This window comes from Ursus arctos, unplaced genomic scaffold, assembly GCF_023065955.2.
Source record: "Ursus arctos isolate Adak ecotype North America unplaced genomic scaffold, UrsArc2.0 scaffold_7, whole genome shotgun sequence".
Taxonomy (NCBI): domain Eukaryota; kingdom Metazoa; phylum Chordata; class Mammalia; order Carnivora; family Ursidae; genus Ursus; species Ursus arctos.
The window spans coordinates 68,816,228-68,840,904 of record NW_026623089.1 but is presented as its reverse complement, the minus strand read 5'-3'; the positions used below and the strand labels follow the sequence as shown (position 1 = coordinate 68,840,904).

The 24,677-nt window shown below is 41.3% G+C and overlaps 1 protein-coding gene across 1 annotated transcript; it reads left to right on the top strand.

Annotated features, from left to right (window-relative positions):
• Positions 1 to 17,479: 17,479 nt before the first annotated feature.
• On the top strand, positions 17,480 to 18,657 carry LOC130543073 (pecanex-like protein 2). Its single transcript, XM_057308829.1, has 2 exons — positions 17,480 to 17,632; positions 18,628 to 18,657. The coding sequence occupies exons 1-2, from the start codon at positions 17,480 to 17,482 to the stop codon at positions 18,655 to 18,657; spliced, it is 183 nt and encodes a 60-aa protein (XP_057164812.1).
• Positions 18,658 to 24,677: the final 6,020 nt, after the last annotated feature.

Sequence of the window (24,677 nt, the reverse complement as noted above, 5' to 3'; positions counted from 1 at the left end):
CTGCCGCTCTCCCTACTTGTCCTCTCTCTCTCTCTCTCTCTGTGTCAAGTAAATAAATAAAATCTTTTTAAAAAAAAAGTGCTGAGAGAGTAATGTTGACTCTCCCACCTGCTTTGACTTCCAGTTTCCTACCTGAACAAACTTCGGAGGCTAATAGCAGAAAAGATCACCCCTTCTTGGCGGGGAGGGTGTCTAATGTACCCACTGAGAGCCACGACTCCAGAGGGATTGGCATAGAGAAGGCCGCTGACATTTAAAAGTTCGGCTTCGGTAGAGCTGAGATGTAGTCTACGGTGGACTAAACAAGGGTTGAGGAAGTGAGGTGGTGAAAATTCATCTAGAGCTGCCCCTGCCTTTAAGGATCTGAGAGCCGAGATTAACAGATATGAGAAAATAGCCGTGTGAGAGAGGGCCATATTTTGTGGAATCTGTGGAATGGCATCACAGTTGAAAGATAGTGGGGGTCAGTGAGAAGAGAGGTTGTTTGCAAGGTGACCGGCTGTTCCAGGTTCCCAGACACTGGCCATCGAGATTACTCAACTGCAGGAAAGGGTGTTTTCTTGGGAGGAGCTGAGAAAGGAAGACAGATTAGAAAGAACTTCCAAAATGGGCTGGGGTGTCTGGACATGACAAGAAGCGACAAACCCTGGAGAGGCGGGAAGGAGGGGTGAGGAAATATACTCCCCCAAGAACTGTTTTGATTGATATCCTGGAATTTTGCAAATGCCATCTATTGTTACTTACTTGGCTCACATTTAGGAGACAATATGTGTAACGTTTTACCAATGTGGTATAATTTGGTATAACCTGTCATCAACTGCTGAGCAAAGAAAGGGCCTATGCCACTGTCATTAACAGCAAGCGTTAACCCGGTCCTGGGTTCCAATTCTGCTTTGTCATTACTTGCTAGATGATACTGGATCTTTGCACTTCCGTTGTCTCTTCTGCAACACGGTAGGACGATATATCTTTACCCCTGGAGTTGTTTTGAAGATTTGCTGAGCTAGCATATTAAAGCATTGGCACTACATTAGGGCTAATAAATGTTAGCTCATATTATTTACTGTTATATTAGTTACTGTTCATGAAGGACCCATTAGAAGAAAAAAACAGAAAGTATATTTATCCTTTTTTTTCCTGCTTCCATTTGGTTTATTTTCCTATACCCCAAATCAATTTCACCTGCCAACAAAAATTTAAAAATTTTCACAAGGTTGTCAGAATTAAAGGTTGGCATGGTAATCGCCAAGGCTCTTGGGAATATCGCACCTCAAAACATGATGCTTTTTGAGCAAACCGAATTACGCATGTATGCAACAAATTATAACTTTATCCTGGTGTCATCAGATTTCTTATTTATCTATCATGAATTATGCTACAATAAAACCAAGCAACAATACAGGTAAGTTGTAGTTGAGATAGGACAGAATACAGAGAATGAATGGGCTCATCATTCAACACTTGTTTTTTGTTTTGTTTTTTTGTTTTTTTGAGTATCAGGCAGTAATCAAAGTACTTGGGATATGAAAGTGAACATAGCAAAGTTCTCCATCATGATGAAGCTTGTATCTTAGAAGCAGTAGATGGGAAATAGAATACATAAATAAATTACATAGTCCGTTAGAATTCAATTAACTGCTATATAAAAAAAAAAAAAAAAGAGAACCAGAACACACGGATCAGGCATGGGGGGCAAAGGCGGAATGAATGGGTCCAGGTCATATTCAGTGGGGTGGACAGGGTGGCCTTGTTCAGAAGGTGAGATCAGATCAGAACAAAACTGGAAGGAGATAAAGGAATCAGACAACAATTATCTGGAGAAAGATCACTTGGACATACACCGCAAGGTGTTCACAGTACCCTTTGACTTTCATGCTCTCAGGAAGGCCCAGCTCGTAACTTCAATATTGTAGTTGAGTAGCTATAAATGAAGCGTGAGTAAAAAGTAGCAAGAAGTACTTTGTGAATGTGTCGAGATTGTCAATGAAGTATTTTTGTCTTGCATCTGGTTCTCTGGCTTCCTTTTCATGAGCGCGAGGATGTGGGCTTCGATGAGTAATAATAACAATATGTTGATGATGGTGCAGCAAGAACGATAAGTTAACATCTATTGGCGTGTATGTAAGTGGTGAAGCTTTGGATTCAGTCCGTGCGTCGGGTTCCTAAACGTTCTCAAAGTTTCAGCTGGCTTTCAGCTTTCGCGTTATTGTGAGTTTTAGAATTTCTGTAACTTTAATCACTGGACAAGACTGGAGCCTTGCCTGTCCATGCTTAAAGTTACAGATTACGGTCAGGCCTGCCCAAACAGACAATGAACTGCTTCACTGACTCGCACAACAATGTAAAAATCCCAGTCCTTTCACAAAGCCCCAGTCTTTTTAAACCCTTGAAGATATCTCTTCTGCAGTAAAGCTACCAAGCTCATGACCTTGGACCCGAGATAGGAAGGTTGCCATTCCACCCTGAGTTACCATTTTTGTACATATTGTGCTATCAAAATTCATTTTATTTATAATTTACTGGACTCTTTTCAAACGTAATGACTAATTCTTCGTAACCTGCTAGAAATATTAAACAAAGGACACGAAGGACAGAGATGACTTTAAAAAAAGAGCAAGTCATCATTCTAAGATCATAATGAAAAAAACCATAGAATCATAGGTTTATTTTTGCCATGTTTACTTTTTATTAAGTGCCAGCAACTTGCTACTTACCTTGCAAAACATACTTTAAGTTAATGTTCTTGATCAGAAAGTCTGATTCTTGAACTCATGATCAGAAAGTCTCATTCTTGAACTCTCCTTTTGTGAGTTGACTTTTCTATTCTGAACAAACTTACTCTGTAGGGTTCTTTTATCTTATTCATTATGAAAATGATGGTTTCCTGCACATCAGATCTATTTTCCTGAATTATCAGATCTGTGAGCTTCCTAAACCGGACTGGAATACACAGCAAAAGCCAACTTACACCACTGACCTTTGTAGTGACCTTGAGCTTTGTTTCCACTCTGCATATAAAATTGGAAGACTATTAACCTGCTCCCTTAAGAAGTTGGTGAATACCATGAGCATTAATGAAATAACAAAATGAAACAGCCCTTTTGAAATTCTTAGAAGAGTAACACTAAGTAAATCTAAGCATTTCTTTCTCATTAACGCTTAAACGTAGGCTAATTCAGATCTGATCCACGTAGTTCAGGTTTCTCTCATCAAGTGAAGCCTTTTTCTCAGTCTTTTGAAAATCTCTGCAGAAATGTCTTCGGAACTCTTCAACTAGCCCAGCTGACCTCTCCTTGCTTTAAACACAAAGGTGGAACGTACCAGTTATAACTACTCTGGTTTAATCCATTCTCGTTGCTGCCATTCCTCATGCCTCAATGTTAGTTTTTTTCTCGGCAAGAATTTCCAGGGCCTAAAGCCACAGAATCTGCGTCATGATGTGGACTTCCTGATTTTAAGGGTGTTACTCTTACCTTGTTCAGTTGGTTATGTTATCCTGATGGAGCTGATCAATGTGAAATCCTTTGGAAATGGTCTTATGCCCCGTAAAGTATGGCTTTGTGGTTGCCACTTAATCACAGGATTATTTGAAGTCCTTTTAATCTTTTCTCAAGTCACTTGATAAAGTTGAGGGCTCAGTGAGGGAATGCTTCCAGTAGGGATCTCTTTCAGGGGTGTTTTCTTATCTGATAATGCTCTTGGGCAAACTGGTTTTCTAGACTAACAGTAAGAGTGCCCTTAAAACAAAAACAAAAACAAAAACAAAAACAACAAAACCTCAGCCTCTCAAAGATTTGAAATTAAACATTTTGAAAAAATACGAGCCCCATCTTCCACCTGTCCTGGATTTTGATTCTCCCTAATGCTGACCTTGGTACAGGGAACCTTGTTGTTTCCCTACTTAGGTGGATTCCAAGACTGCTTTCTCAAGCGACATTAATAGTCTTCTAGTAGTTTATTGTTCTCTTGATTAGATGCTCTTTTAACATTTGCCATGTTAGGATCCATCTAGAAGGAACCTAGAAGATCTTCCATGTGTGTTCTAATTATTATCTGCATACATGTTTTTTAAAAGTTAAGGATACAAAAGGATACTTGGAAGAGCTAAATTTTCTCTTCCATGTGCCCTCCAGCCCCCCAGCCACCCATTTCTTTGCTGAAGAGTTAAATTTGTATCTCTCCAGACATAGATTCATACAAATATACGTTTATTTATACATTATTTTATACCTACCTATTTTCTCTTAGTATATCCTAGGTATCGTTTGGTAGTAGAACATTGAACGTTGCCTCTTTCTCCCTGACCGCTACACAGTACTTATGTATCTACCTTAATGGCGTCCTTTGATGGAAATTTAGGTTGCTTCCTATTTTCTATTGTCATGAAAAGTACTGCAGGAACTATCCTGGTACTTTGCCATTCGCCTAAGTGCCCCCACGCAAGTAGGATCCGTTCCTAGGAGTGGATTCCTGAATGAAGGGGTGTGTATACTGCTGTTGTGATGGATTTGGCTAAATGGTCCCCCCTAGAGGTTGTACCTCTTTGAATTCCCTTCTGCAAGTGTTTCCCCAATCCTCCTCAGCACGGTGCGACCTCGAACTTCCCTCTGTGCGAAAAGCAAGGGACAGCTGATAGGGACAGCTCGTTTTCCAGTTTTAAACTGTATCTCTTACTGTGATTGAGACTGGACATCTTTTCAGGTGTTTGAGACATTTGACGCTTTCTGTGAACTATCTATTCTTTTTCCTTTACCCATTTCTGGTTGGTCTTTTGTTTTGTTTTTTAAGATTTTATTTATTTATTTGACAGAGAGAGAGACAGCAAGTGAGAGAGGGAACACAAGCAGAGGGAGTGGGAGAGGAAGAAGCAGGCTCCCAGCAGAGCAGGAAGCCTGATGCAGGGCTGAGCCGAAGGCAGATGCTTAACGACTGAGCCACCCAGGCGCCCCAAGAATGAGTCATCCAGGCACCCCATGGTTGGTCTTTTGTTGTTGGTTGTTAGGAGGTCCGTGTGTGTTACATGACTTATCTATAGGTTTTAACTATAAGGTTAGAATTACAAACACTGTGTAACATTGACTGTTTCAGAAGAAGGGGGACAATAGCCATTGTTCATAGACAACCAGTGGTCTCCTGTACACAATTTTAGTAGCATAATTATTTGGAATTGTAAATTTGCCTTTGAGCACTACTTTTTTTGTATCCACGAATTCTGATACACAATTTTTTTAAAAGATGTATTTGTTTATTTTAGAGAAAGAGATCAAGAGAGATAGTGAGCAGGGGGAGGGGAAGAGGGAGATGGAGATAATCAGACTCCCTGCTGAGCAGGGAGCCCAGTGGGGGCGGGGCTCAATCCCATGACCCTGAGATCACAACCTGAGCGGAAATCGTGACTTGGATGCTTAACCGACCAAGCCCCCCAGGCACCCCTGATATACCATGTTTCTACTATTTTCTAGGTATTCCATTATTGTGACCTTTACCTCTTTTTTTGAACCAACAGGATTTTAAGAAGAAATTTTTGAAAATTCTAGATGACAGAAGTTGTTTTGCTTTCTAGATGGGTTTTTAGCTTCTACTTTTATTAAATTGTATCATTCCTCTTCTTACCGAGATTTTCTTCTATGACTATATGATCGGATTTGTGAATGCTCTGTGAATGTCTGAAATGGTGACATATTCTATCTAAATGGGGTACCTTGTTGATATATATCAGTTATGCTATTTATGCCTGTTTTCTTATTTATAAAATGCGGCTAATTATAGCTCCTACCTAGAAGAGTTGTTTTGTAGACTAAATGAGTTAGTGCATATAAAATGCTAATAATAGTGCCTGGCGCAAGGAGATTATTCAGCGGAAGCCATTACTATGTGTGATAAAATTCTGAGATGGTAGAAAAACTTACATCGATCTTTTCCAAAGAACTCTGTAACCACGAGGTCATCAACTTTTCACATGATATAATTCTGAAGGAAATTCTGAGGCCAATCTAATATTTTCCCTTAATAGGTGGCTTTTTCTTTTTCTTTCTTTCTTTCTTTTTTTTTTTTTGGCTAGGCTACCCAAAGATTCTTCAGTTTTGACCTTTGATAACTTTACTAGAATCTATCTCTTTTTAAAAAAATCACTATTTTAAGATAGAGCACTCATTGAGAGAAATGCATAAAACATATATACACAGCATAATGAATTACCGGAAAGCAAACAGCCTTGCAGTCATGACCCAGGTAAAGATACAGAACATTTTCATGTCCCAGAAGACCCCTAGGCGCGCATTGTCATTGCGGCATCCTCCATCAAAGCTGCATTTGCCAGAATTGGTAAACACCCCAAGGGAAAATAAAGCTTCAGAATCAAAACAAATTCTTCAATGTAGTGTGAACGTGGTCAGAGACTTCGAAGCATATGGTTTGGTTTCATGTGGTTTCTTAAAAAACTCATTTATTGAGTATAACTCACATACCATACAATGCAGCCCTTGAAAGCACACAATTCAGATGTGTTTACTATGATCGCAAGTTGTGCGATCAACACGGCTCTCTGATTCTAGAACATGTTCATCTCCTGGAAAAGAAACCCCATACCCGTTAACAGTCATTTCGCATTACCTGATCTCACACCCACAGCCCCAGGCAGCCACTAATTTACTTTCTCTCTCTTCTGATTTGCTCATTCAGCACATTTCACGTCATTGGGTCTGAGCTCATACCATACGTGGTGTTTTGTGATTGGCTTCTTTCACTTTGTATAATACTGTAAAAGTTCATCCATGTTGTGGTATGCATTGGTACTTCACTCGTTTTTTGACAAATATTATTGTCAAATGATATTGTATGGATATATCACATTTAATTTATCCATTCATCAGTTGGTGAGCATTTGGTTTGTTTCCATTTCTGGCTATTATGACTAATCCTGCTATGACCGTTCATGTACAAGTGTGTGGATATACGTTTTCACTTACTTGCAGTATATACCTAGATGGGTTATATGGTATTTAGTATATGGTAATTAACAGGTGGTTATATGGTATTTAATGTTTAATATTGAGCAATTGCCAGACTGTTTTCCAAAGCAGTGGCACCATTTTGAGTTCCCACCAGGAGTGTTTGAGGGTTGTAATTCCTCCACATCCCTACCAACATTGTTACTGACTGCTCACAGCCTTTAAGCCTCACCCTCACTGTTGCTTTTCCCACATCTGGGCAATCTGATAAGGACTAGGTGTCCTTCCTTTGGCACCAGCAGGAGATTCAAACCACGCAAGCCTCTTGCCCCTATGTGGGGACCCTCATCCTGGTCCCATTCCTTCATCATAAAAAAACCCAAATGCATTCTCCGTTCTCCACTCTCTGGACCTCTTTTCGGACTTGCTTGGGGAGACCTGCTCTGCTTTCCACAGAAAACCTAATTATAGAAGTAATAAAATGCTCACACTCTTTTGGTGTTTGTGTGGTATCATGAATCTGGACATCCAAACCAAATTCCAGATAGGGGTTGATGTTGCCTATACAGGATATGGACAGCACATTGTTGTTCCAGACTTCTATCTACTTGTTGACCTTCTGTGTCGTTATTGTGTCCATCACTGAAGTGGGTTGCTGAAGTCGCCAACTCTTATTGTTGAATTGTCTATTTCTCTCTCTAATTCTGTCACTCTTTGTTTTCTATGTGATGGGGCTGTGTTGTTCGGTGCACATGTGTTTATATTTGTTAAATCTTAATAAATTAATCCTTTATCATTATAAAATATTCATCTCTTTCTTAGTAACAACCATTTAATTGTCTCAAACTCTGTTTTTTTCTTCGACGTTAGGACAGTCACTCAGATTCTCTTTGTTTGCATGTTATATCTTTTCCAACTCTTTTATTTTCCACCTATTTTTATCTTGGAATCTGAGGTATGTTTTGAGGCAACATATCATCTGATTATTCTTTTTAATCCATTCTGCCCATCTGCCTTTTGATTGCAGGTTTAATCTATTTGTGTTTAGTGTAATCACTGATAAGGTAGGACTTATAGCTGCCATTTTGGTATTTGTTTTTATATGTTCCATGTCTTTTTTGTGTCTCTATTCTCCATTACTGCCTTCTTTATTGCTAAATGGATATTTTTTAGTGTGCCATTTTAATTCCCTATTCTTTCTTTTACTGTAATTTTAAATCTTTTACAAAAATATGTATTTTTTAAGCAGGCTCCATGCTGGGTATGGAGCCCAATGCAGGGCTCAAACTCACAACCCTGAGATCAAGACCTAAGCTGAGATCAAGAGCCAGATTTAATTGACGAAGCCACCCAGACACCCCTCTTTTACGGTAATTTTAAAATTTAGTTTCTTAGTGGTTGTACTCGGGATTAAAATCATCTAATTACAATATTATTTAAAAACTTGGCTCCCATATAACTACGTTTCTTCCCACTTCTCTTATGCTATTCTTCTCATATACATTACATCTTTATCATAAGTCCTACAGTTGCACGGTTTTGTAGTTCTTGCCTTATACAGTTGCCTTTTAAAGATTTTGTTTGTTTATTTATTTTAGAGAGAGAGAGAGAGGGAGAGCGAGAGAGAGTGAGTGGGGGGAGGAGCAGAGGGAGAGGGACAAGCGGACTCTGCCCTAAGTGTGGAGCCCGACTCGGGGCTTGATCCCACCACACTGACATCAAGACCTGAGCCCAATTCCAGAGTCAGCTGTCTAACCAACTGAGCCACCCAGGTGCCCCTACAGTTGCCTTTTAAAAAGGATAGGCATATAAAGGAATTATAAATGAAAGCATGTTTATAATTTACCTGGGTAGTTATTTTTGCTGGTGTTCCTTATTTCTCTGGGTGGATTCAAGTGATTGTCTGGCGTCCTTTTATTTCAGCCTAAAGGACACTCTTCTATTCCTGTAGGGCAGGTCAATGGGCCTGGGATGCAGGAGGGATGACAATAGCCCCTGTTAAAACATCACAGACCCCACCGTTTTACCAAAGTTCAATAGTTTCTCTTGGATAGATGATTTGCTTCATTCAATCCGTGGCTTTGGTTAATTTCCAGAGTTCTGAAATGATCGATTTTGCTTGTGCCTCTGTTTTCATTGTATTTGTGGGAGGGTGAGTTCACCAAGGTCTGTCCTTTATAGCTGCAGATGTCAACTGCCTCAGGATCCACCTTAATGTCAGATTTTTGTTGTTGTTGTTGTTGTTACTGTTTTTTGGTCATATTGGGGTGGGAGCCTGATGTACCGTTTTCATGTCTAGGAAAAGTCCTCTTTTGTTTCTAAAAAATTCTTTAATTAATTTAGAATATACCTTGGGTTCCAGTATTTCTATTCTGGTCTTCAGGGATACTAATTTGCACAGAAAATTAAGAAAAAAATAATTTAATAAATAAGTAATCATAGTCACTCACTGAAAACACGCACAATACACGCTGACTTTCACAGGACATGAACAAACTAAACAGGTGAAAAGTAGAACTGTTGTTTTGGGGACTCGATTTCTGGAGTACTGAATTCACCCTTTGTTTAAAGTCTCCTGCTTTGTAATAATGGCCACGGACTGTATTTTACTGTATTTGAAGCAGTGTCTGGTGCCACCTAGTGGTACAAATGAGTAAAGGCTACTCTGCTTTTTCTTTTTTTCCTTCTTATGCCTTCTCCTCCTTCTCTTCCTTCACAACGGAATACCTACCCCGGAAACTAATAATACACTATACTTTAACTAAATTGAATTTAAATAAAAAATTTAAAAAAGAATAATGCCTACTTCATGAGCATCAGATTTAATCAGTGGACGTTTGTGGAACACTGCACCGTAAATGTGCAGATAAATCATTCTTTTAAAGCACATGAAGATTTACAAAACTGACCATATTCTTTGTGATAAATCAAGTCTCAACAAATGATTGGAATCATTCAGAGTGTGTTCTCTGGAATTAAATGCAAAATCAAAGATAATTATAAGATGATCATATTTGTTTATACATACATGTTTCTAAATAATCCATGGGTTAGGGGAATCCCAATGGAAATGAGACAGTATTTTGAACTGCGCAATAAAATATATAACTAATACCATGGTTAGAGAAAAGTTTACAGGTTTAATTACGTAGGTTTAACTACATAGGTTTAACTATATAGGTTTAACTATATATAACTACATAGGTTCAACTATATATTAAGAGGCATGGCAAAAACCAAACGAGCCAAGCATCCACCTCAAGATGTTAGAAAAAGAAGAACAAATTAAACTCAAATACAATAAAAGCAGGGAAAATAAGTGAAGAATGTCAATTAACAAAATAACAAAGGTTTGACAGAGAAGATCAACGTAATCTAATATCTATTCTTGGTAAAGACTGGTTGAATTGATAAATCCCTGATGAGTGAACCTGAAAGAATGAGGAGTCACAAATAATGGATTTTAGGGATGCAAAGGCATATATCACTGCATTTTTTTTTTAAATCACAAGAGGATGGTATTAACAACTTTATGCCAATAAAGTAAGAGATTTAGGTGGGATGGACAAATTCTTCTTCAAAATTCAATTTACCATAAAGTCAAAAGAAGTGAAATATTCAAACAGACCTAAAATTGTTACAGATACCGCATTCAAAATGCATCTTGATTCTTCATCTGGATTAGTTATTCTCTAGGCTGTTTTGTGAGCTGTTATGCAGTAATTCGTTTTTATTTTCCCTTCCCTTTTTCCAGAGCTTGTTCCCTGTGTTCCATCACTTTCCCTTCCCTAGTATATTCACTCATTTTGATGAAGCGTATTTTCCAGTGGCTCTGAGAATGAGAACACAAGGGTGTAGTGGGTATTTGTGGTGTCCTGCAACACGGACATTAGGGTCACCCTCAAATGCTTAATGGATTTGGGGATGTTAAACCAATCTTGAATTCCTGGGATGAATCCTACATAATTATGCTATATAATATTTTTTATGCTATTGGATTCAGAGTGCCAATATTACGTTGAGGATTTTGCTTTTGTTATACAGGAATAAATAATACTCTGTAGCTTTCTTTTCTTATCGTGTCTTCATCTGTTTTCGTATCAGGGAAATATTTGCCCAATAGAATGAGTTGATAAATATTCTTCCTTCTCTGTTTCCTGATAATGTTTGTATGTGATAATCACAAGCTCTGTTAATAGCCAAAATTCTCTTCTACTTTCCAGTTTCTCCTCTTTATTAATGTCTTACTTTATTTTTAATCAATCCAATATTCCCTCAAATCTCATGAAGAATATTAATTATAATTTTTTAAAGATTTATTTATTTATTTATTTATTTATTTATTTATTTATTTGAGAGAGAGGAGAGAGTGAGCAGGGGGAAGGGTAGAGGGAGAGAAACTTCAAACAGACTCCCTGTTGAGCGCGGAGCTTGACCCTGGGCTCGGTTTCATGACCCATGAGATCATGACCTGAGCAGAAACCAAGAGTCAAAAGCTCAACCGACTGAGCCACCCAGGTGCCCCTATTAATTATAATATTTAAGGACCTCTCTTATTTTCTTCATGTGTCCTGTTTTAGTGGGGACCATTTTCTTAGAATGGTTAAATTTTGATTTTTTAATTATTTTGATGATTTAAAAATTTCTATTCTTTGTTCATATTTATAAATGAGGTCTAAATTAATGAGGATTAATCCTCATTATCTCTATGAGAGGTAGCTAATATCACTCTATAACAAACCCTGTTAATCACTATTTCATTTCTCTAGCAGATACAACTTCTTCCACTTGCCCACATTCAGAGCCTTCTTGGACCTCAAAGAGTCTTTCATCCAGAATAGTTAGCAAGAATGAGCCTCACTGGGACCCATGAACCAGAAGCAGATTGGAAGATGAACAACATGGATCCTTGAGCAGCAAAGTGACCTCTTCCCTAGTGTTAGTGGGCAGGCACACCAGGGTGAAGGCTATCATGGAGACTTTTACCAGCTTTTCCTTGTCCAGGGCTCTAGACTACTTGTTTGTTCTTTAGGGTCTGCTCTTTGGCATAGCCATATTGTCATCATCTGCTGGAACAGTCTTCAGGGTGTCAGTATCCATTGAGAATTGCAGTTGATGGGCAAGGTGGTGAAAGAGCCTAGGGAAGCGAACGACATTAGGAATATTACTGCTCTGCCAAGCCATCTGACTCCACCTAACCCCACTGCTTATGTCGTGGTAACTCAAACATAGCTGAGTCACTGCCCTGGCTCCAGGTATATGCCCCATATTAGAGACGGCTAGGCAAACACACGTTACTTAGCAGGCAGTTGTTATGGAAGGAAGCCTGGATATGCTTCTGGTCATGAAGGGGTGCTCTTCCAGTACCCATATAAATTTTAATATTTCAACCCCAATTAATCCCAGTTCCATAATATTTCAGTTTTATATTGCTTTCCTCAGCCCTAGCCAATTAGACCATGGCCCACATGGAGTGCCATTAATAATGTGCAAGAATTCTACATAGAAAACTGTCAAATGATATTGAAAGGTCTTAATAAGTAAAGGGCTACATCTTGTTCACCAATGGAAAAGCTCAATATTCAGATGTCAATTCTCTAAAAATTGGCTAGTAGACTCAGCTATAATCCCAGTGAAAATCCCATGTGCGTGTGTGCGTGTGCACGTGTGATAGATATGTTGACCTATGTTGACTTGCTGAGGGAATAGTATCAGCACAAACAGAAAGGCATGAACGAACATGGTTTGTGCAAAGATAACATCAATAGTTTGGGTTTCCAGAGACGAGGTTGCAGGGATTTGGTGAAGTCAAGGCTTGGAGGGCACTGAATTGTTTTCTGTTTATTTTTGTTCAGCATGTGATGGAAAACATTTTAAGAAGGGGTAACCAGGTCCGATTTACATTTTATATAAATGACTTTGCCTTTCCCTTCACCTGCTCAGATCTTTACTGCAGGTAACTACATTCCCCGGGCTCCTGGGCACTAGGACTTCCAGGTAGGTTTGGCCTACAGAAGGGAGAAGTAGGAGATTGGAAGTCTGGAAAAGAGAAGTCAGGGTATTTATGTATTACCCCCACTGTTACACCCCCCCCTCACTGCATGTGGTGGGGTTTGCTGAAGTAGCTGCTCGTCCTCCAGGCTCCAGCTCTCTCCCGCGTGCACCTGCCATGGCTCTATCTCCTGCTGCCAGTCCTTGACTTCTCGGCTCTGACGGGGCTACCTCCAGTCCTAGGAGTCCTGCTTCTGCTCATCTCCAGCTTCATCATCCATTGCTCATTTTCTCGTCTTTCCCATTTGCCATGTAAAATGACCTCTCTTTGAAAGCCAGAGTTGCTCTTGTTTTTTTTTTTTTTTTTTTCTTTTTCCTGAATGGACCTTAATTGGTACAAGGGGTTAAATTTGGTGAAGGAAAATCCATTAGGAAGTCACTGAGATAGTTCACACGTGAGAAATCTTGAAGACCTGACCTGCTCTAGTAAGGCTGGAGCAAAGCATATCTAGTCAATAGTCACTTGGACGTAAAATTGATAGGAGTTGATGATTGACTGAAGGAAGTGATTAGAGAGAGGGGGAATCTAAGACAGATCCTGGGTTCTAAATGATTAGGTGGGTGGTAGCTTTATCAACTGAGATCCAAAATATAGAAGGTAGAGTAGGAAAAATACCAACAAGAGAGAGGCCAATGAGTACGTGTGTGAACATGCTGAGAGCCCGGAGGGGGCAGCACCCAAGTGCATGTAAATCAGAAGTTCAGAGAAGAGGTCAGGGCTGAATACAGAGATTTCAGATCGTCAACACATGCATAATAGTTAAAGCCAGGAGAGTAGATGAGACTACGCAGGAGAAGAGGAGTGGTGGAGAAGAAACTTGCTTATCTCTCCCATCCCCCCCAGCCTCCCACCCCCGTATTAAGAGCCAATTTGTTAAAAGGAGCACTTCATTGACCATGTGCTTGCATTTAGATCACCCCTGCCTTCCTGGCCTCTAAGGAGTGGCTTATTCGCTTGTCTCTTCTTCTTCGCTACCTGTTCACTCTTTTTAAATATAACGTAATTAGGTGTCTGCCCACATCACTGTCTCCAATCCTGCAGCTGCAGTGGCATACGTCACTCCTAAGGACAATGTTCTTCTATGACACTTGACCCCGTGAACCATTTCCTTCTTCTTTTTTTTCCTCCAATATTTTATTTATTTATTTGAAAGAGAGAGAGGGAGAGAGAGAGAGGATAAGCAGAGGGAGAGGGAGAAGCAGACTCCCTGCTGAGCAGGGAGCTTCACATGAGACTCGATCCCAGGATCCTGGGATCATGACCTGAGCCAAAGGCAGACGCTTAACTGACTGAGCCACCCAGGAGCCCCTGAACCATTTCCTTCTTGAATTGTTCTTTCCCTGTATAGTTTTTTGTTGGTCACAGGCCCACTTTGGTCTATTCTTCTCCTTCCTCCTTTCCTCCTGCTCAGGCCTTTAACCCTTGTGATCCACGATCCTTATGCTCTCTACTCCATACTCTTTTCCAGGAGACTGTCATTCCCCTTCCTGGAACTCCATGCTGTTCTTCCCCAAGCCTATATCCCTATTTCAGACGTGTCTCCTAACTAACCTCCAGAATCATATTCACACTGCCCCACCTGCCAAGCTCCCAGGCAACTCAAGATCAGACTAGTCATTTTCCCCCCCACTAGACAGCCTATATTCTACAACTTGATTAATTTTATAGCATAGTCCCCCCAACCCCAAACAGAAAGTTACTTTATTCTTTTGCCTCTATGTCGAATTGTTTTCCAAGTCCTAAGTCATATTTAATCCCTTGACATCCCATCCACTCTTGCTGGCTCAGGTATGCACCATTTCCCCACGCACTGTTGTTCACGTTACACCTGTGCTTAAAGCCTTTCAATGCCTGTCCATGGCCAAGGATAAGTTCTGAAGAACTTCGAATGATCCACAAAATTGACCTTGCAACCTTGGGGGTTATCAGGGAAAATTTGAAACTGGCCCTAAACATAGAGGGCGAAGGGAGACCAAAGGAAGGGAGGCAGAGCAGTCTAGATTGGGAAGTGGCAGTTTTTGCTTTCTTTTTTAAAATTTAAAAACATTGTAATATTATTTGAGAGAGAAAGAGACAGAGATAACGAAGAGAACACGAGTGGGGAGGAGAAGGACAAGCAGGCTCCCCACTGAGCAGGGAGCCCCACATGGGGCTTGATCCCAGGACCCCGGCATCATGACCTGAGCCGAAGGTCATGCTTGGACTTAGCCACCCAGGCACCCTGGTGGCAGTTTTAATAAGCAAGGGAACTCACACACGTAGCTTGTTGGGGCAGCCACAAGATGAGCCGAGATCTACACCTGCCAGCCAGAATCTTAATTTATATAGAGGTCTTAATGCGGTTTCAATAACACATTGCTTTCTCAAGTCTGAATCCTTGATGTGACTCCTAGAGTGAAAACGGTGGGTAGAACATATATTCCAAGTACAGGGGTGGAGTTGGGGGTGGGGGTAAGGAGCCTCTGATAGTCCTGGCCCAGCTCTCAGGTCCAGCAGGGATCATGACCTCTCGATGACCTCCTACCACAGGATACATACATACACGTCTATTATAGTACCCAGAACATTTTGTTGCAAGTCTTGGCTGATTTGCCTGATTCCTCTTGTAGTCTGTGCACTCCTTCATGGTAAGAATTATATTTTATTGATATTTGCTTTCTCAGTCTGCAACAGAATGACTGGCAGATAGAACGTGGTCAATAAATATTTCATGAATCAGGCGCAAATGAATGAGGGCACGCCTGCGGTGCAGGAACGGACCTGTTGCACAGCCATTCCTCCTGGACTCATGCACATGAAAGTGACCCTTTAGTGTGGGGCTTCCTGTGGAGTTCATCGATTCATTTGTTCGTTAAATATTTATAGAGCACCTGGTAGGTTTCAAGCATCCAGCCATATCACAAGCATGCTCTTGGCTTTGAGAAAATTACTATTCCAACACAGAAAGCAGCATTATAACATTTTGGTTAGTCATTCCTGCAGATGAATGCAGAATAGATGAAAAAGTGGTCAAGCCTGGCGGCATACACACCAATGTGAGACTTTTGCTGTCACCCAGTGGACGTTCATGTTCCAGACCTGCTCCTCACGATGGACCTCATCTTATTTCATTTCAGCATAGAAAGCCTGGCATGCCTTCACTGGTCTGGGAAAGGCAGCCATGAGCAAATGCTGCTGCAGACCAGAACGTGGCCAGGGCATACACAAGTGCACATATCAGAGAAGAGATGTGATGTGTTTGGGACAGAGGACACCAGAAAGGCATGTTTGGGGACCATGGAACCTTCTAATACCTGCTCTTGCCCAAAGGCCCTACCTCACGCAGGGCTTCCTCTGCTCATTCCTAATCAAGACAAGTTCCCTTTTATCTCCTCCTTTTCCAAAACCTGTTCTCTGCAAGAATCTGAAACTCATTTACTTGAAGTTATCGATCACTAATAAATGAGAGTTTTGTTTCCCCACTTTAAAGATGAGTTCCTCTTTATCTTGTTCTCGTCCAAAACTTGCTTTCAGAAGAGAATTTGAAATTTATCTACTATAAATTATAAAATAGTACAAAAGCTTAAAGATTATTAGTTCACTGATATCTTCTAGTGGGTCTTTCTATCTAAACAGTATAGAAAGACTTAGACTAACATTGTAAGTAGTCGATTGATGACTGGGATTATGTTCTAGGCAAAATATAAAAAGACAAGTCTAGCTGAGTCTCCTGAAATTATTCCAGGAAGGTGCTCTGTCTTCTTTATCTGCCAGGTTGGACAACACGGGGGAGGAGGGGAGAAGGCCGGGGAGTCGAAAACGTCAGTGTCAAAGGTGCAGGCAGGGCGTGGGCTGACTAGTTGAACGTCTGAGGTCAGCGGTTAATTAAGGAGAATGAAACTGTGCAGGCAGTGCTGGGGGCGGGGGGGGGGGGGCGGAGAAATTACACTGAATGATGTGTGACAGGATCTTGGTTACATAAATTTTTTTTTGGTGCAGGAAGCAAAAGGGGAAAAGGGAAAAGAACCTGTCTTGGTTTGTCTCTTCTGCATGAGAACATTTTTGTTCTAATAAGAGGAGGGGGAGGAAAAGAGGGGGCAGCGGGCAGAGCCAAAGAAGAGAGGCTGGAGGGACTCAGAAATCCTTCCACCCCGCAGGCAGGCCTGTTGGAGGGAGCCTGGGCGGGTGCTGGGCGGAGCCTCCGGAGCATCCTTTGAGCGGCCGCCTCTGAGCACCATGGGAAAATCCTTCCTCCCTCGGACATGGCTCCCACCTGCCCCGCGGCAGCAGCCGGGTCCGGCGCCGCGGTTCGCGGGTCTGGGGAGAAGAGCAGCTTCAGTCGCGGGGCGGAAGGCGGGGGAGGGGGTGGGGGCGGCAGCGGCGGCGGCGGCGGCGGTGGCGCCGCCCGAGGGCCTGGGTGTTAGAGCCGTGGGCGCCCGGGGACCGGCAGCGGCGGGCGGCGTGCAGCGGGGCGCGCCGGCCGCGGGGCGCAGCAGGCATGGTGTCCCAGGCGCTGCAGCTGCTCCGGCAGGGCGTGTGGGCCGCGCTCACCGGCGGCTGGTACCACGACCCGGAGCAGAGCAAGTTCACCAACAGCTGCCACCTCTACCTGTGGCTGTTCCTGCTGCTGCTGCCCCTGGCCCTGCACCTGGTGAGTGGGGAGTTTCGAGCCGGGGAGACGTGAGGATGGAGGGAAGAGGGGGAAAGCCACCAAAACCTGCGTGTCTGCCTCATGATGGAAAGGGTTGGCAGGCAGTGATTCTTAAGGAGTGGGGTTAAGATGTATAAACGTAGTGTTACAAGGTAAGTAAGTCACGGGGTTGCAAGGTACAGGATGGGGAATACAGTGGATAATATCGTATTAACTTTGAGGTAACCATTTCGCAATGTATACAAATGTCGAATCATTATGTTATACACCACAAACTAATATAACATTGTATGTCAGTTATACCTCAATTTAAAAGAAAAGAGGTGAAATGAGGAAGGTCTTCAGGAATTTGGGACAGAGGGAAAGGGGGCCAGGGACTCACTGGCAGGAAAAGAAGTAGAAAGGACTTTGGGAGCTCTGGGACTCATTAAGAATTGATGCTGGCTGTTAGGATGAGTCAGACTCTGCTTGTCGTTGGGGGATGTTGGTTGAACCTGTTCTGGAGGTGGAAAATCCTAGGCCTCCTGGCTGGTTAGCTGGGCATGATAGCGAAAATGAAAAATGAATTTTTAAAAGCAAGTGTATTTCAGTTGTTGATCTTGTAACCCCTCCCCTCTCTTCCTATTTTGCTTTGAGAAGGCAGGTTCAATATCAGTTACCTAACTTCCAATTTCTACACCACTATGTAAAGAAATCTATAGAAAGATATAGTAATGGGAAAATCTAATGTGGTTTATGCGAAGTATTACAGTACCTAGTTGGGGCTTGACACTTTAAGAGGGTTACCGTAATTGAGTGCTTGCAGAATAGCTACATAGATGACCTTCTTGGGTAAATTAAATATACCTCATTGAAACAGTGGTTATCTTTATTTGAGAAGCTGTAAAGGTAAGGTGCTTTATATCTTATTAAACGTTATGTGCCAATAATCTAATTTTGATATGCCTTTTGAAGGACTTTATTCCTAAAATGTAATTTAATCATGTTCTCCCCAGCAAAAATCTTCAGTAAGTTTGCACAGCTGATGGATTCCAAGTGCGACTTTAGAGGCTGTCCATGATTTGGCTCCCATTTACTCTTTCTGGCATTTTATCCAGAGGGTCAGAATTCTGGCTCTGAAATCAGGCTGCCTGGCTGAAATTTTGGGTCCACCTCTTACCAGTTCTGTGACCTTGGGGAAGTTACTTACCTTATCTTGCTTTTCATTTTCTTAGCTGTAAAATGAGAAAAATAATATTACCAGATGTACAGTGTTGTTTGGAGGCTTAAATGAGACACTGCCCATACAGCCAGCCAGCCATCTGTCTGGCTTGCCCCAGGATTGGACTCAGACTTGGTTTAAATTTCTGTTTTGCTGCATAGTAGCTGTTTGGCCTGATGTTTGACCTATCTAAACCTTAGTTTTCTCAGCCTTAAAATGGTTGTGATAATGATCATATCACAGGTAAAATAAATAAATGTTCATATAAAAGGCATGAAGATACAGAAGCTGATCCATAGATGCCCTTCAATAAATGTGAGTTTCCTTCTTCTTCTCTGACCTTGTTCATTATTTTCCCCTGGGCTCCAGGTCTTGATGTCTGGAGGGGCAGCATAAACTGAGTGATGAGGAACACAAACTTGGGTTCAGTCCTGGTTCTTCTGTTTACTAGTTGTCTGAGCTAGAGCAAGCTTCAGCTTCCTGGTTTGTAAAGCAGGGATAATAGTACGTCCTTATAGGGTACATATGAAGGTTGGTTGAATGAATGAATGAATGAATGAATAGTTGATTGATTAAATGAATGAAAGCACTTCTCAGTACCTGGCACATAGCAACTGCTCAATATGAGCTGGGCTCCCCCCCCCCACTTCTGTCATCATTCACTTGCCTGAATCTCTCCATCCTTCTCTGTTTCAGCTTCCCTGATTTCCACAGAACTAATTGCTCTTCTCTCTTGCCCTTCTAGCATCCTGTATTTACTGTGAGTACGATAGCACATTTTGGATTCTGCGTTGTACTTCGTTGTTGGAACATGTATTTTACCTTTACTCCTAGATCATGAGCTTTTTGAGGGCATGGGTTTTGATTTTGTTGATTCATCTTGGTTTTTCTTGTTGCCTCTAGTGAAGTGCCCTGCATTTGGTTAACAGTGATCTCATATGTAATAAACTAGTGGAAATAAAATCAACTTGCATCTCTTCCTGTTCCATCCAGCCTTATATTGTCTACTTCACTGTATATTTTAAGTATTTCTGATCATGAAAACAATATATATTCCACTTCCAGTCCCACCCCTCGGCAACAACTGCATTAGCATTTAATGTATATTCCTACAGATTGTTTTAAGGCATATGGGCTCATTTTCATGTAACTCCTTTTGAGATTTGATAGATGCATGTGATCAGAACCCTTAATTTCTGCCTAATTATGCTTTATTGAGTAGCTTGATTTCTAACCTGTATTTATGAATAGGAAATTGTCCTTAGTTAAGTTTCTGTTTAATGCTATTTTAAAAAACAATTTTTGTCTAGATCTCAAGAGTTTAGAAAGTAAAAAACCGATACCTTAAATAATTTTACTCTTATATTGGATTTTTTTTGGATCAAACCAGTGATACCGAAATTTGTGTATCTTTTTGCCAGTGTGCTTTTAAGTATTACAGAATAATTTTATGGGCGTGCATTTGTTATTACGCCACTTTGAAATATATCTTTCCAAAAATGCATGTTAGCCTTTTATTTCTGTGGTCTTCTGGTCTCTGAAAGTGACTTTAGCAATAAAAGACCCTCCTTCTCCAGGTGAGGGTTCTGTTCTCTAGGTCTTGATGTTTAAATATATTTTTTTTCTGCACGTCAGTGCCTGCCTGCGATTGTTAACATCTTTTTCAGTTTGTTCTACTTTTTGCTCCAAAAAGCTACCTGGCTGCTCACTGATAGCAGGGGCTTATTTGAAGTTCTGTTATTTAAGGGGCCCTGGACTCTTCTGGTTTTTGCACAATTTGAGTTTAAAGATGTTTAATCAAGATAGTTCTACTGTAGGGAAAATCCACCTTTTAATTTAATGGGGACTTTGGGTATGTAAATTAAAACTTTATTTTTAATTATTGAGGCAAACTTATCTCTGAGCCCTAGAGTTTACTTAGACCTGGTTGATAATGTGAAAAGTAGATTATTTATTAACATTTGTAAACTTTACATATTTTTGGGAAATGCTCAACTAAAATCATTAAGCCAGTTTGGATAATTTGGAAAGAGTTTTACTTTGATTTGTTACCAGTCTGACTTTCTTTTGGGCAAACTGAAAAATGCATTTGTCATTAGAGATATTTAAACTTTCATTTATTACACGTGTTCTTGTGCTAATTCTTTTGAGGTAATGAACGGAAATTCACATGGAGCTTTAGAACAGTAATACCATGGGCGTGATTCTGACCCCGTGTGAGTTCTGACAGCACGAGGCTAGTGTCAAAAGGCATCCCTGCTCTAACACCTGTCAATTACCTCACTTCTGCACGCCTCAGTTTTAGCATCTGTAAAACGGGGAGTATGGGTTTCATTTTAGAGATTTAGCAACTGAAATCCAGGGAGTAGGTTACTTTCCTAAGTTCATCTAGACAGCAGGTGGTAAAATATAGAATTTTCGTTGAGGTACTGTCGTATCCAAGTCCTTGGCCTTCACACAACACTGTGCTGCCAGACTTGGTACACGTGAGAGCATTCGAACTCCCTGAAACGGCAGGTCCACATAAAGTGGCATTCTCATTATCCTGGGGGCGGTATAATCAACCCAAGTAGATGAAGAGTCGAGTAGTTGAAAAATGGGGTGGAACCTTGATATTCTTCAAGACCCCTTGCAGAGCAACACTATATGTGATTTTCACACAGAAAGCCCGTCTTTTATCTTATGACTCTAGCTTTATGTTGCCTTTCATTTTATGTTAGCTAGACTTGCTCTGTTTCCAGTTCTGCTTTTTAATTTAGTATTGGAGTCTTCCTTTGATAGGAACCACTTCATTTCCAGTTCCCGTAATTATCAAACGGGCTTACCTATCATGTGCTAGTGTAGCACGAGACACAAAGTGAGCGCTCTGCGAGCGCTAGCTGGTATCCTTGCAACTGGTCAACCACTCTGTTATAGTCTGTAGCCACTCCCCCATTTCGGTACATAATTGTTTTTCCTTAGATTTTATATTTCTTTGTACCCCCTCCTTCCACTCCCACTTCTAACATATAAGATGCCTTTCCATGAATTATGAAAAGATGGTGTGTTCAAAAGTGACCCTTTCTTGGCTCAGGGCTTGGGGACTAGACCTCAGCCACCGTTTGACCCTGTCAGCTGGAGGAGGCCTTTGTGCCAAATGCAACCTGCACAACCTTCCATGGCAGGCCTGGCTGGGTCTCCTTGGTCATTGTCACTTTGTTACATGTACTTCACACGCTGCTGTTCCCAAAAGGTTACCTCTCATCCGGGTCAGGCCTAGTATTTATATTCAGTGTCTCCATAAGGAAGGCTTTTTCTGCTGTTGAATCACATGGACCATACCATCTCTCTGTTGACTCTGAGAAGCTTGTTATCTTGTCCTTCTACCTCTGGGAGCTTATTTATTCTTCGTACTTTCCCATAACTTACTTGCATGTTTGAACTTCCTTCCTCCTGCCCTCACCTGCCTCCTGCCCTCACCTGCCTGCAACAGACAGGGGTCAGAGGTGAAGCAGCTGTACCTTGAGAGTGCTGAAAAGCATTCTTTCCTGGCCCTGGGCCTCTGAAGAAGTGCAGACCGAAGCCTTCTAGATTTGGGCTCAACGCCATCCACGCAGCTGTCTTTAAAATTTTGCTGCTCCAGATAGCTGTTTGGACTATGTGTGCAAAGGTCTTGGCTCCGTGAGGGCTTTGCTTTCCTGGTGTCAGCCCTTCTACTAGGGGTGTCTGTCCATCCCTGGACTCCCTAGGACAGTCATCTTCAATCTCTCCAAGGTAATAACTGCTTGAGTGATGATTGCCACCCTTCTGCAAACTGCCTCCTGCTCGTCCTTGTCCCCTGCCACTTAGACACGTGGATGTTGTGGGTACATTGTGTTTTGTGTCTGTGCAACAGAACCAGCACCTGCCTCGTCCTGGGATGCTGGCCTCTGGAGCACCCTCCAAAAATAGTGCTCTTTCCCCTTCTTTCTGTTCTAGTATTTCAAGTTCATGACTAATTTTCTGGTGGTTAAATTTATGTCTCTCAACCCACCCCCACTTCCCTTAGAGCTTTTTGAGATTTCTCCCAATTAGTAACTAGTTATATTTGGATGCCTCTCCGCAGATACGGCGTTGGTTTTTCCAGTTATGAGGTCCAATACTTTAATACCCCTGACAGGTTTGTTTTTTTGTTGTTGCCTTTTGGGTTTTGTTTTTGTTTTTGCTTTGCAGGGAAGTTGACACTTATCAAGTGATGATTGTTTTCCTCATTTTAACCTCTTGGTCTCTCAGATGGTTACTTTTTTTTTTTTTAATGATTTTTTTTTATATTATGTTAGTCACCATACAGTACATCCCCGGTTTCCGATGTAAAGCTCAATGATTCATTAGTTGCGTATAACACCCAGTGCACCATGCAATACGTGCCCTCCTTACTACCCATCACCAGTCTATCCCATTCCCCCACCCCCTACCCTCTGAAGCCCTCAGTTTGTTTCTCATAGTCCATAGTCTCTCATGTTTCATTCCCCCTTCTGATTACCCCCCCTTTCTTTATCCCTTTCTTCTCCTACCAATCTTCCTAGTTCTTATGTTCCATAGATGAGAGAAATCATATGATAGTTGTCTTTCTCTGCTTGACTTATTTCACTTAGCATTATCTCCTCCAGTGCCGTCCATGTTGCAGCAAATGTTGAGAACTCGTTCTTTCTGATAGCTGAGTAATATTCCATTGTATATATGGACCACAACTTCTTAATCCAGTCATCTGTTGAAGGGCATCTCGGCTCCTTCCACGATGTAGCTATTGTGGACATTGCTGCTATGAACATTGGGGTGCATATGGCCCTTCTCTTTACTACGTCTGTATCTTTGGGGTAAACACCCAGTAGTGCAATGGCTGGATCATAGGGTAGCTCAATTTTTAACTTTTTAAGGGACCTCCACACTGTTTTCCAGAGTAGCTGTACCAACTTGCATTTCCACCAGCAATGTAGGAGGGATCCCCTTTCTCCACATCTTCTCCAACAATTGTTGTTTCTTGCCTTGTCTATTTTTGCCATTCTAACTTGTATAAGGTGTTATCTCAGTGTGGTTTTGATTTGAATTTCCTTGATGGCTAATGATTTTGAACATTTTTTCATGTGTCTGTTAGCCATTTGTATGTCTTCATTGGAAAAGTGTCTGTTCATATCTTCTGCCCATTTTTTGATTTGTTTATTTGTTTCTTGTGTATTGAGTTTGAGAAGTTCTTTGTAGATCTTGGATACCAGTCCTTTATCTGTAGTGTCATTTGCAAATATATTCTCCCATTCCGTGGGCTGCCTCTTAGTTTTTCTGACTGTTTCCTTGGCTGTGCAGAAGCTTTTTATCTTGATGAAGTCCCATAAATTCCTTTTATCTTCTGTTTCTCTTGCCTTTGGGGATGTATCCTGAAAAAGGTTGCTTTGGCCGATGTCGTAGAGGTTGCTGCCTATGTTCTCCTCTAGAATTTTGATGGATTCCTGTCTCACATCGAGGTCTTTCATCCATTTGGAGTTTATTTTTGTGTATGGTGTGAGATAGTGGTCAAGTTTCATTCTTTTGCATGTAGCTGTCCAATTTTCCCAGCACCATTTATTGAAGAGACTGTCTTTTTCCCACCGGATGTTTTTTCCTGCTTTATCAAATATTAGTTGCCCAAAGAGCCGAGGGTCCATTTCTGGGCTCTCTATTCTGTTCCATTGGTCTATGTGTCTGTTTTTGTGCCAGTACCATGCTGTGTTTGTGATCACAGCTTTGTAGTACAGCTCGAAATCCGGCATTGTGATGTCCCCAGCTTTGTTTTTCCTTTTCAACAGTTCCTTGGAGATTCGGGGCCTTTTCTGTTTCCATACAAATTTAAGG

Bases quoted from the DNA above. Each gene is read 5' to 3' on its own strand.
- LOC130543073 (XM_057308829.1), top strand. From the start codon at position 17,480: ATGGTGTCCCAGGCGCTGCAGCTGCTCCGGCAGGGCGTGTGGGCCGCG. The intron at 17,633-18,627 runs GTGAGTGGGGAG...TGTTCTCCCCAG, and splicing joins TGCCCCTGGCCCTGCACCTG to CAAAAATCTTCAGTAAGTTT.